Source organism: Diabrotica virgifera, chromosome 1, assembly GCF_917563875.1.
Source record: "Diabrotica virgifera virgifera chromosome 1, PGI_DIABVI_V3a".
NCBI classification, from domain to species: Eukaryota; Metazoa; Arthropoda; class Insecta; order Coleoptera; family Chrysomelidae; genus Diabrotica; species Diabrotica virgifera.
Genome location: NC_065443.1, coordinates 282,693,711 through 282,707,108, shown reverse-complemented (window position 1 = coordinate 282,707,108; position 13,398 = coordinate 282,693,711). Strand labels below are relative to the sequence as shown.

General features: G+C 32.0%; 1 protein-coding gene across 4 annotated transcripts in view; it reads left to right on the top strand.

The window, feature by feature from the left end:
* The window catches only part of LOC114328340 (GPI mannosyltransferase 3), a 40,023-nt gene that overhangs the window by 14,452 nt on the left and 12,173 nt on the right, over positions 1-13,398 (top strand). For 2 of the 4 annotated variants that reach the window (XM_050642109.1, XM_050642111.1), the window contains 5 exons: positions 2,734-2,884; positions 3,693-3,974; positions 4,021-4,137; positions 4,988-5,173; positions 11,703-11,906. In XM_050642109.1, coding sequence (XP_050498066.1) covers positions 2,734-2,884; positions 3,693-3,974; positions 4,021-4,137; positions 4,988-5,173; positions 11,703-11,906 — 940 coding nt within the window. The remainder of the gene's footprint in view (positions 1-2,733; positions 2,885-3,692; positions 3,975-4,020; positions 4,138-4,987; positions 5,174-11,702; positions 11,907-13,398) is intronic. The other 2 variants (XM_050642110.1, XM_050642112.1) reach the window with 1 other exon arrangement.

The window sequence follows — 13,398 nt, the reverse complement described above, 5'->3', positions numbered from 1 at the left end:
AATAAAATAGGTACTCTCAAAACACAGAGTGGGTCTCTAATAAGCTTTCAAGCTTCTATAAATCACTTAGTACCTTCCCAATTTGACAAGAGCAGTGGGTTTCTTATTGTCTCAAGTTGTCTCATAATATTTAGCTTATACTATTGTTAGTTCTTCTTCTTATCTATATAGTTCTTCTCCAAATTCCTTATCTCGACGCATCAGGTCGGTTCGTTAAAAATAAATCTCTTGCTTATAGCAATGTTTGTCTTAAGCTCTTATATTAACGTATGTCATCACTAATCATTATTCATTAAAAAAAATCATTTATATATCATTTATCACACAAAAATGATTAATTCAGGTTCATCTCATACAAAATTTAACACAAAATCGATGAAAATGTATCTATAGAATCAATAAATATCAATAATAAAAACAAAATGGCTAATAAAAATTCAATAATAGTATACATATTCGATACAAATTCAATTCAAAAACAGCCTATGCAAAAGTTAGATAAAAATATTCAAAATAAGTTTATATCTCAAAATTCGATAGAAATTTTTGAAAAAAAAAAATTCGATATTCCATAAAATATTCAAAAATAACCGTACTAAAAATCGAAATTGGATAGATTTTTCAAATAAATTCAATAAAAATTCAAAATTCAATAAAAATTCAAGAATAGCATATATAATAAACTTCGATAAAAATATTCAATTCAAAAATCACTTCATGTTTCAAAATTCATAGATATTCTTAAAAAAAAATCGATACTTCATAAATTATTCAAAAATCAGCAAAGATAAATATTCAATTTTCAATAATAATATAAAAACGAGGGAAGCATTTTTAATAAAGATAGACATTCTTACTTACATTTTATCACTTGTGTCTTTTTTCACTGGGTTCTCTGCATTCTTCCTGTCCTGGTCTGGTCCATTTTCCGCCGTCGGTGTTTCCAATCTGGTGCCGCCATCTTTGTTCCTTACAGAAGATTCTCCTCTAATCTGCAGGATCAGCCATGTAATTAAATAGTGTGATGTTAATGTCTTTTTGGTCCAAACTAATTAAAACTCTATTGTTTGGATAACTTTATATTTACATCGTATAAACGGTGATTCAACCATAGTTGTTTACAAATACAAATCATTACCTATACCACACATTTGTACATATCAAGTATCTAATTATAACAACTCTTGAATTTACCTACACTGCATTTTTATACACGACATAATATGTAAACCTCACGTATTAATTCACGGTCAGGAGTCATTGTCTTCGAGCATGGCTAATACACTACATTATATTTTGATAAAGATATTTACAACTTAATTTATATAGGTTGTCCGCACTATATTACAGGGTGTTCGATAACATAGTGGCAGATCAAACTTTTGTTTTTTTAAATGGAACACCCTATATTTTATTTTATATTCGAAATCTTCTTAACTTTCCCATCACAAAAATATAAAGGTTTGTTATGTTATACAGGGTATTTACAAAGTTATAACCAATATTCTATGAAAATCGTAATAAGTTCAGCTTCCCGTACAAATAAAAATAAGCACAACAGCAACGGTTTATTGGTGCCATATTTTTTTGTTGATTGTCAAAATTTATAAAAATGGTTGATATTGCTAATTTTCTTTATATCGAATACAGGGTGAGTCAAAACGCAAGTACATTATTTTCTCGGTAATTTTAAATAGAACACCCTAATTAATAACTTGCTCTGAAAAATGAAAATATCTCGAAAACTAACAAATTTAGACATAGGGAATATTATACAAAAATTAAAGTACAGTAATGGTACTTTTCGATAGCGATATAAAATACAGGGTGTCCCATTTAAAATTTCTGAGAAAAGAATGTACTACTTGCGTTTTGATTCACCCTGTAGTCGATATAAAATTATCAATATCAACAATTCTTAAAAATTTTCACAATCCACAAAAAAATATGGTACCAATAAACCATTACTGTTGTGCTTATTTTTATTTATACAGGGAGCTGAACTAGTTACGATTTTCATAGAAAATTGGTTATAACTTTGTAAAAGCTCTACATAACATAACAAACCTTTATATTTTTGTGATATGTAAGTTAAGAGGATTTCGGATATAAAATAAAATATATGGTGTTCCATTTAAAAAACATAAGATTGGTCTGCCACTATGTTATCGAACACCCTGTAATATTCTAACTAATTTTGTAATGTGAAGCTCAAAGTTGGCTACAAGTTTTGTTATTAACTTTTATAGCTATCTATGAATATTATAGCGGATCTACTGAGCTTTATCACACTAATCAGTCACCCTGAATTTGGATTTAAATTTTTTTGTCATTACTTTTTAAACCACAGAAATGTCTGGCAATTATATTTCATATTTTTAATAATGTTTAAAAAGTAATGACAAAAAAATTTTTTATCTTAAAATAATAATTTTAAATTCTATATATTTACCCGTACAAGTGTGCTGCGTAATAATGAACGCAAGCTGTATCAGTAGCCAGATGGCCGGTACGGTGTTCGAGGAAGCATAGGGAATAATATTATATTAAAGAACCAGTTGTCTTAAAATAGTTTTTTTTTCGGACGTTGCTAGCCTTGGTCCATAGTATCTCCAGCTAACTTAGTAATACCCACCATAAAATTTTCCGTATCTGTATATTAATTACAAAATAAACTGTCATAAAGTGTTAGCTAAACACTCATAATCGGATAAATTTCTGTTTCTATTTTAGAGGAATCTTCTACCTTCATATGGATAACAGCTTTATTGTTTACTATAAGACCCACCAGTGCCATAGTGTGGCTTCCACTGTGCTTGTACCATTTGAAGATAACCAAAGAGTCATTCTTAAACATCACCTTCACCAAGTATTTTCCAATAGGGTAAATCATTTATCTGTATTTAGAATATGTTATTTCAAATTAAAACATTAATTGAGCGGATTAGATGCTAAGGGGTACAAGTGATAAAATTGTTTAATTGAGAAAAACGAAGTCAAAATTAAATTTACGTAGTAAATTCTACAGCGAATGAATCACTTATGGACTTATTATGAATTAATTTTATACCTTTTATTTATCTAATTGTAAAATCTTTTGTCAAGTTAGTGTTTATTTTTATTCAAAATATTGAAATTTGGAAAAAACGTTCGCACTTGTACCCCTCTGCTTTAAGTTTTGCACTTGTTTCTCTTTACCACTTAAGTACCTTACGAATTTCTTAAATTCTCAAACTAAAATAAAAGAAAAATTACGTAAAAATTAAACGTTTTTATTTATGAAAAACTACTTGGTACATTTTGTGTCATTATTTCACTTATTTTGAACGCTTTTTAAGGGCTCGATTTGCAAAGATACTAAACGATTCACCAAAAATAATATCCAACACTTTACAGGCAAAGGGATACAAGTGAAGTTATACCTGTTTGCTGCAAACTGTTTTTAAATATTTCGTAAGTAATCAAACTACAACCTGCGATATGTTGCCACCAGTAGGTTAATTCACCTGTATCTCTTTGCCACTAAATTTCAGTACTATGTATCTAGTATTATTTTGTGCACTTAACTCAGTTTACAATATTTTGTCTCTTGTACCCCTTAGCAAAGAATCCCCTCAATTAATTACAAAGAATAACATTGCATAATGAAAAATTTCTTTAAGAGCATAAATTGAAGCTTTTGTATTTTGCAGATTTATCATACTATCCTTAAGTACTCTTATTGACAGCTTATGTCATGGGTCTCTTTTAATACCACCCTATGGGTTTTTAAAATTCAATCTTCTTGAGAATTTGAGCTCATTTTATGGAGAACAACCTTGGCATTGGTATTTATCCTCTGGTTTGCCTGGCATACTAGGTATACAAGTGCTACCTTTTCTTCTGGCTACAGTGGTTGTTTTGAAAAATAGAAAAGTACATCCCAATGAGTTAGTGATGCTTGGGACAATTGTTTTTGCCGTGGCTGTGTACAGGTAAAGCTGTTACCTTTATAATTTTAAAAAGTTAAATTTGTATCAGTCATTTACGTTTTAGTTATTTACCTCACAAGGAATTCAGATTTTTATTACCTCTATTACCTTTGGTGTTCTATATATCATCCAGATTCTTATCAGCTTGGAGTAGAAAAGCCAACAAGTAAGTAATTTTATTTGGTTAATAGATATTTACATTTTTTTATATGGATTTCCACAATACCTGCATACACCCGATTTTTAAATGCATGATGACTTCTTCTTAATGTGCCGAGACCGCTTGTCGATCGTTGGCTCTCATGTTGCCCAGCATATTAACAATCATTGTCTTATTTACAGCCGCACGAAATAGTTCAGTACTAGTTTTACCAACCCTTTGGCGTAGGTTTTTGTGATATACGGAGAACAATGGAAATTAATAAATTGAACAATGTAGATATAATTCTGAATGACCAACTCGAGACAAACAGCTCCCCACTCCTCAACCTCTTTAGTTAAAGACTTTAAAAAGGCAAACCCATAGTAATCTAAATCACTTGAGAAAGACACTCTGCCGAAACAGCTGTAGTCACATAGTTGTAATAAATTTTGTGGAAGTATAGAAAACAAACGTTTTCACTGTTTTATTGTTAGATAAAATGAACTTCCATCAAGTAACGGTCGAATCCATCAATTCTTCAAATTCATCTTCAGCCCGTATTCATGACAGCATTCGCCAAGGCAGTGCATTATGCTCTGTAAATCATTGTTGTTACTATTGACCATTATTAGCATATGGTCTGAAAAACTTAAGTTATTCAAGATTTCTCCATTGATATAATATAAAATACTCTCGATTGAATTGGATACCACTTCTTTAAATCTTGCTTCACTGTAGACATTGAAAAGTAGTGGGGACAACACGCAACCCTGGCGGACTCCTCTCTGTATTTTGATATCTCGGGCTGGTTGTCTATACTTATACAGAGTATAGTATCTTGGAAACTTTTATATAACACTGTAAACATTTTTAGGTTTTCCATATGGTTAGTAGCAGTCGTAATCTTTATTGGAAATTTAGGTCCAGCTTGGTACTTGGGAATGGTACACCAAAGAGGTACACTGGATGTCATGACCCCATTAAGAGAGGTTTCCAAGCAGAACCTCCCAGATACCAGTTTGCTATTTTTAATGCCTTGCCATTCAACGCCATTGTACAGGTAAATTTGACAGAAAGATAGAAAAATTAATATATGATATTGCAAAATATATTGCAAAAAAATACAAATACAACAGTCTTTGTATTTTTACTTTTGAAGCAATTCTGGTGACAACTACTAATCATTTAATTTTGCTATGCATGTAAATCTTTTTAAGGGTTACATAAAATATGTGAAGTAAGTTATAGCTAAGAATGTAGTACCAAGTGTCTCAAAACCTCATCTATTACCTTTCTGACCGAAAGGACGGTCTTCGCTGTCTTTGAAGAAAGTTCATAGGTGAAGCCTACTGTTCCGACTATTCTTTGGTCTCTGGTGTGTACCGTGGACCCATTTTTCGTAGACGGCCACGAAACGACGCAAAACTCATTCGGATTGATCTTAAATAGCCTCAAACACTGCTCTGAAGTGGTTTGACGGTTGCGCTATTGCCTGGAGTGGAAAAAAGCAACACCCATCGCGCTGACAGCTTTTTTATGTCCAAAATTTCATGCAGGATATGACCCACGCGCTCTTTTGAGATGCCTACTATCTCAGCTATCTCGCGCAACTTCAATCGGTGGTCTGCTAATACGAGATCGTGGACCTCTGTCATGTTATTCTCCTTGGTAGATATTTTCAGGGCATCTAGGCGTGGCTAATCAAAAACCGACGTGCGACCATGTTGAAACTTCTTCTACGGCACTACAGCCCAAATTGAGCCTTGGCCTCCTTTATTTTTTGCCTCCACCCTTGCTTGTCTGTGGCTGCTCTTCTCCATACACGGACTCCTAAAAGGGCTTGTGCGTCGCTGTTTACTGTGTCTTACCAGCGCTTTCTTGGCTTTCCAACCGGTCTCTTTCTCCGCATTCTAGCATTCAGTGCTCTTTTTGGTAGCCTATCCTCTCCCATTCTTATCACATGTCCGGCCCATTGCAATCTTTGTATTCTAATGAAGTCTGACACTGACAGGGGTGTTTCCTTATAAAGTTGATAAAGTTCGTTGTTGTATCGGCTTCTGAAGATTCCGTTTTCCCTCACAGGTCCTAGTATTCTCCTCAGTACTTTCCTTTCGAATGTGTCGAGTTTGTTTTTGGATGTTTCTTTCAGGACCCAGGCTTCACTGCCATAGCATGTTATTGGTCGAATTAAAGTTTTATAGATTCTCATCTTTGTATTTCGGTGGACACTTCTATACCGAAACATATGGGAGGGGGCAAAATAAGCTCTGTTTGCATGCGTTATTCTCTTCTGTGTTTCTCCATCTTCTGATCCGTCGGCATATATTTCTACTCCCAGGTATGTAAACTTTCCAACCGTTTTAATGTCATCTTCATGTATAATGTTTTGTGGGACTATATAGGGTGAGGCAGATAACTGGCCTATTAGAAATATTTCGAGAACTAAAGGCAACAGAATCTAGAAAATTGTAATGTAGGGGTTTTGAAGGATGATCTATTAAATGAAAATATTTTCATCTCTTTGCAAAATATATAATATTTCTATAATATATAATATGTCTATAATATGTTCTATAATATATAATATTTCTATAATATGTCTATAACTTCGTTTTTTTAAATGGGACACCCTGTATATTTTTACATTTTTGGATTCTCCTTAATATCTTCTTTCTTAAAATATGAGGTTTTGTAATATTATACAGGGTATTTTAAAAGATATTTACGTTTATTTATTAATTTCGTAGCAACATTCACACCCTGTAGAATTGTAACAGTTTGACATTAAAAACTTTGCTTACGTTCAAGTGATTTTTAATATAGTGTAATATTGTTAAGCTTAGTATAGCTAATTTTGAAATTTTAGTATACAGGGTTGGTCGAAACTCGAATTGAATATTTTCTGAGTTTTCTTAAATGGAACACCCTGTATTTTAGTACTCTAATGAAATTATATTTCATGGTACTTTTTTATTTTATAAGTATTCCCTATACCTAATTGCTTTAATTTGTGAGTTATTGGTGATTAAAGCTAAACATTAATTGCAACAAAAAATACGTAAAATTTTATTAGGTTGGCCGTGAAAAAATTCAGTCACAAATAATTTTTCAGAAATAAATACATATTAATCCAGACTAATACTTAAAATTACAAATAATGGTTTAGCTATCAAAATACCTACGTAGTAAAATTGTTGTTGCGATTAACAATTAAGCACAAATTAAAGCAGTTAGGTATAGGGAATGCTTAAGAAATAAAAAAGTACCATAAAATATAATTTCATTACAATACTAAAATACAGGGTGTTCCATTTAAGAAAACTCAAAAAATACTCATTCCGAGTTTCGACCAACCCTGTATACTAAAAATAAAAATTTAGCTAGACTAATGATTCTTAACAATAGTAGACTATATTAAAAATCATTTGAACGTAAGTAGAGTTTTATATGTCAAACTACTACACTTCTACAGGGTGTGAATATTGCTACGAAATTAATACAAAAACGTAATTATCTTTTAAAATACCCTGTATAATATTACAAAACCTTATATTTTAAAAAAGAAGATATCGAAGAGAATCCAAAAATGTAAAAATATACAGGGTGTCCTATTTAAAAAAACGAAGTTATAAGCAACTTCCGGTATAACCGGAAGTAGCAAATAGATGAAAATATTTTCATTAAATAGATGACTCTTCAAAACCCCTTAATTAAAATTTTCATGATTCTGTTGCCTTTAGTTCTCGAGATATTTCTAATAGGCCCTTTATTTGCCTCACCCTGTATATTTCTTCTCGTCTGAGTCATTATTTTTGTTTTTTCTGTGTTAATTTCCAGACCTAGCATTTTTGTTTGTGTTTTTAACTCTGCGTATGTTTCCTGTGCTCCTGTTGATGCTCTACTCATAATATTAATATCATCGGCATAAGCGTCCAGTTGAACCGTTCGGTTGGTCAGTAGGTTTCCTTGTCCAGTTTGCATTTGCCTAAACGCATACTCCAGTGCCAGGTTAAACAATGTTGGGGCCAGCCCATCTCTTTGCTTTAGTCCCTGCGAAATTTTAAAAAAATCTGTCCGTTAGTTTTGTATTCGTACACATGCCTGAGTTTTATCCATTGTGGCTTTAATGAATCTTATTAGCTTGTGTGGTATTGCCAATTCAGTCAATATATAGTATAGTTTGTTCCTTTTGACTGAGTAGTACGCCTGTTTGAAGTCTACAAACACGTTGTCAACATCAATATCGTGTTCCCATGATTTGCTCAAGATCTGTTTGACTGTAAATATTTGATCCAGTGTCGATCTTCCCCGTCGGAAGCCCGTCTGATACTCTCCAATAATATTTTCTGCTAGTGGTTGGAGCCGCTGGTTTATAATATACGTGAGGACTTTATATGCTGTACATAGTAGGTAGTTTTTGCACTGGAGTTTGTCTCCTTTTTTATAGATCGGGCATACTATACTTTTCTCCCAGTCGTAGGGTATTTTCTCTTCTTGCCATGTCTTGAAACTGCTTAGGCCAGTTTTGACGGTCGCCATCGAAGGACAAGAGTCACCGTACACAGCATCCAAATGCTCTTTTATTTCGCTGTGCTATTTCCCTTTCAAACTCAAGATTCGAATCACCAACCGATATTGCTCTTTTTTTCCATTTTTCTAAAATCCGCGTATTATATCATATCTAATCTAAAATTTAAAACCATTGTTATTATCATTTGATAATATTAAATATATGATCTTATAATTTTATTTTCTAATTAGACAAGGGCGGATCTGTGAAAAAACGTCTATTTTTGGATGTGCGAGGTGGCATTCGGATTTTTGCAGATACAGTTAGGTGACAACTTCAACAATAATAATTGACTTATGCTCCTTCTCAAATATGCCCGGAGCATTAATAAAAAAATTAAAATATTTAAAAATTTCGAAAAACATCGATTTTTTTCTACTTTCTTTGCTTATAACTTTAGATTCATTTTGGAACAAAGTCGTAGGGAAATAAAATAAAGATAATTGAATTTTGTATGATAAACGACTGGTTAAAAATGTCTTAAAATTATTACTCTTTCTGCAAAATAGCAATAAATACAAAATAATGGGGCAAAATAAGCCTGTTTTTATTCAATGTTTTTCAACCACTTTGGTTGCACTTAGAACTTTCGTAATTCGCTTAGAAAATTCTTACAACGTACTTAAATCCTTCACCAAATTTCATTAAAATCGACCTGATAGATTTTGAAAAATAATTTTGCAATCTAAATTTAAAAAAAAAATTCAAATTTTTAAAAATCTTTCTGAAGAAAAAGTAGACTATTTACAAGTTTGCTAATTTTTTACATATAAAGAGGTTTATATGTAAATAATATCTCTACCTATCTAATACACTTTACAGAATTAAAATCGGATTATTTAAGCGGCCTCAGCACTGTTTTAAGGTTATGAACAATTTTTTGGCTTTTATACAAATACAGTGAGGACGTTTGAGTTGGCATAAATTCATTTTCTCGAGAATATGCGTCTCTGGAGATAAATCCCGAAACAGGTAGATTTTTATTTTTAAATTCTAATTTTTTGGTATATATATCATACTAGTGACGGCATCCATCTGGGTGTGATGACGTAATCTATGATTTTTTTTTTAAATGAGAATAGGTGCTGTGTGATAGCTCAATCGAAAGGCTACCTATTCAATTTTGTATTCACTAATATAAACATTAACATTATTATTTATACAGGGTTTGAATTTAAAAAAATTTTGAATTAAATTAATTCCAATATGTCGATTACGTCATCACACCCAGATGGATGACGTCACTAGTATGATACAGTCAAACTTGGATAATTCGAATCTCAGGGGACCGTTAAAAAAATCGAATTATCCAAAAATTCGAATTAAAAAATAAATCTACAAAAACAAGGATTACCTACAAAAACATCTGCAAATAATGATAAATATCAGTAGTTGATCATTTTTATCGCTGGAGATGTTTTTGTTCCTATTCTTGCCCGAGTTTTGTTAACGTAAATAAATGGGCCAACAAAATTCTGCCAAAAATACCAATTAAAACATTTTTGCAAGCTATAAAAAAGACAGACTTTATTTTGTTCCAAAGAGATCCGAAATTTTTAGCTGCTTTTTAGAATTTAGCTTCTCAGTAATGACAAAAGTTTCTAAGATATTCAGAAAAGATAGTAGAAAAGTTCGAATTATCCTAAATATAATTCGAATTATTCACGACTTTTTACCATTACAGTAGACGCCCTCTTAACCGACCATGACGGGACCTGCCCATAGGTCGGATAATCAAAAAGTCGGTTAAACCGAAAATCTTTAAAACCACCCTCAGAAAGACATTACATATGTAACTCTATTAAAAATATATATATTTTATGATCTATAAACAAAAAAGTAGTATGTACATATAGTCCGTCCGCTATAACTTTTCCCATGGGCCACGATTCATTTTTAAACAAATTAAGTCAAAACATAAAGTGAAACGAACGTCGATGTGTATATACATATGTAATTAACAATATCACTCACAAGACAAATTTTGAAACTTGTATCACCTCTAATCTAAAAATAGTATCATCCAAAAAGGAGTAGGGTGGGTCGGTTAAGCCGACGGTCGGTTAAAGGGAGGTCGGTTAAGAGGGCGTCTACTGTACTTATATAGAAAATGCTAGGGACCAGAATAAAGATTCGAATTAAAGAAGATTTCGAATTATGGAAGTTCGAATTAAGCAGGTTCCACTGTATTTACGCCAAAAAATTATAATTTAAAAATAAAAATCGACGTTTCGGGATTTATCTCCAGAGCCGCCCATTCTCAAGAAAATGAATTTATTCCAACTCAAACGTCCTCACTGTATTTGTGTATAAGCCAAAACATTGTTTATAAGTTTAAAACAGTGCTGAGGACGCTTAAATAATCCGATTTTAATTCTGTAAAATGTATTAGATAGGTAGAAAACCTCTTTATATGTAAAAAAATTAGCAAACTTCTAAATGGTCTACTTTTTGTTCAGAAAGTTTTTAAAAAATTTGAACTTTTTAAAAAAAATTTAGATTGCAAAATTATTATGCAAAATCTATTAGGTCGATTTTAATGAAATTTGGTGGACGGTTTAAGTATGCTGTAAGAATTTCTTAAGCAAATTATGAAGGTTCTGAAGGTTAAGCGAGTTATGAAAGTGGTTGAAAAACGTTGAATAAAAACAGTCTTTTTTGCCCCCTTATTTTCTATTTGTTGCTATTTTGCAGAAAGGGTAATCATTTAAGACATTTTAAACCAGTCGTATCATTATACAAAATTCAATTATCTTTATTTTCTTTCCCTGCGACTTTGTTCCAAAATGAATCGTTTTAAAGTTATAAGCAATGAAAGTAGAAAAAAATCGATATTTTTCGAAATTTTTAAATATTTTAATTTTTTTATTAATGCTCCGGGCATATTTCAGAAGGAGCATAAGTCAATTATAATTATTGAAGTTGTCACCTAACTTTATCTGCAAAATCCGAATGCCACCTCTCACATCCACATCAAAACAGATCCGCCCTGGTCTAAATATATTTTTTATTTTTTCAGTCATCTTCATGTAAACGTTACTGCGAGATTTTTGACATGTTTACCAAATTTTAGCAACATAGAGAACTATGTTGATGAAGCTGATGCTTTTTATAAAAGTCCCATAGATTGGCTAAGGCAGAACTATCCACCAAATGGAACTCTACCGTCCCATATTATTAGCTACGACGTTTTGGTACCTTCTATATCTAATATACTAAGCAGGTAAGAGAATTCTGAAGACATTTCTTTAATTTGCTTGGTAAAGCTGCTAAAACTCCTGACTTCCTTGACTTTTATTGTGACAAATGGGATACCAGCTCCGTACGTGGACGTAATACCAAGCTATGATCTTTATTCTGACCATTCTCCGATAATAGCCTCGATAGGAACAGCCGCGTTACTTAGAAAAACTCCCACAAGATTACATAACAAGAAAACCAAATAGGAAGAATATTGTACCAGAATTGAAGAAAAAGTTAAACTCGACGTCAGATTAAAGAAACCCAATGAAGTTTAAGAAGCGATCTCAACTTCTAATAATCTCCTAATAGAATAGATCACTCCTCGACTCACCATCCAAAAGAAGGATATTTCTGTACCAAAAGAAGTGAAGGAGCTTATAGCACTAAAACGAAGAGCTAGGATACAACGCACGCAGGCTCCTGTTGACAGAACAACGTATACAACCTAGCCAGTAACTGACTAAAAGCGACAATTAAAGAACTGCGTGAAAGTTTATTCAATGACTATTTGAAGGGTCTTAACAGAAGTGCTAACTCCACCTTGAATCCACTAAAAGTCAAAAACAAGCCTCAAATGCAGAATTCACACCCATCTGTGATGTAGTAGATGATGAAATAGCGAGACATCTCACAAGTGTCCCAAACAACATACCTGCAAGCAAGCAACTTTCTGTAAAAGAAATTCAAAATTAACTAAACTTTCTAAATCCAAGAAACGGGATCTGCAGGGATCGACAAAGTAACCTCCAAAATGTCAAAATAACTGTTAAGAGAGGAGTCATACTCATAATTAGAGAGCGGAATATATGCAACACACAAAATATGCGCATATATATGCATTACTTTTACTACAAATATGCAGGTATTTTTTCTAAATTTGTCTAAATATGCAAATGCATATTAAAAATACTCAAAAATAAAACAATATATTAAGTCATAAGATCTTCAGAAAAGTTGCCTTCAAAAATACGTACAATTTTCCTCAAACAATCGAAGCCCTCATTTTTTTCTAAAACATTTTTTAATTTATTTCTAATTTTGTAATCCCTGTATTTCCGGGAATTTTTTGACAATGAGCAGAAAAAGTGTTACCAAGATTAACCGAATCACTTAATTGTAAATTCCTTTGTTCTAATGACTTTATTAGATCTGGTAAAAAACTAAAATTAACTTTTATGAACATAAATTCTTTAGCAATTTGTACGTTACTTAAAGAACAAAGTACGTTACTTAAGCTGAAGAACAAAAGCGGAATTGTCTACAATTTGATGGATTTTTGTATTTTGATGCTTCTCTCTATGTCCGTCTTTATAGAAGTAAAATCGAATTTGTCGAATAAAAACACTTTTTCCAGAAAAATTTCTTTTGTGGGACATGATGCTTTTGTTTGTCAGTTCCTCATTTAAAAAATGAAATGTGAAAATGAATGTAACTTACGATTTTGGAACAGGCCTTGCAAAATACTTTGTCTC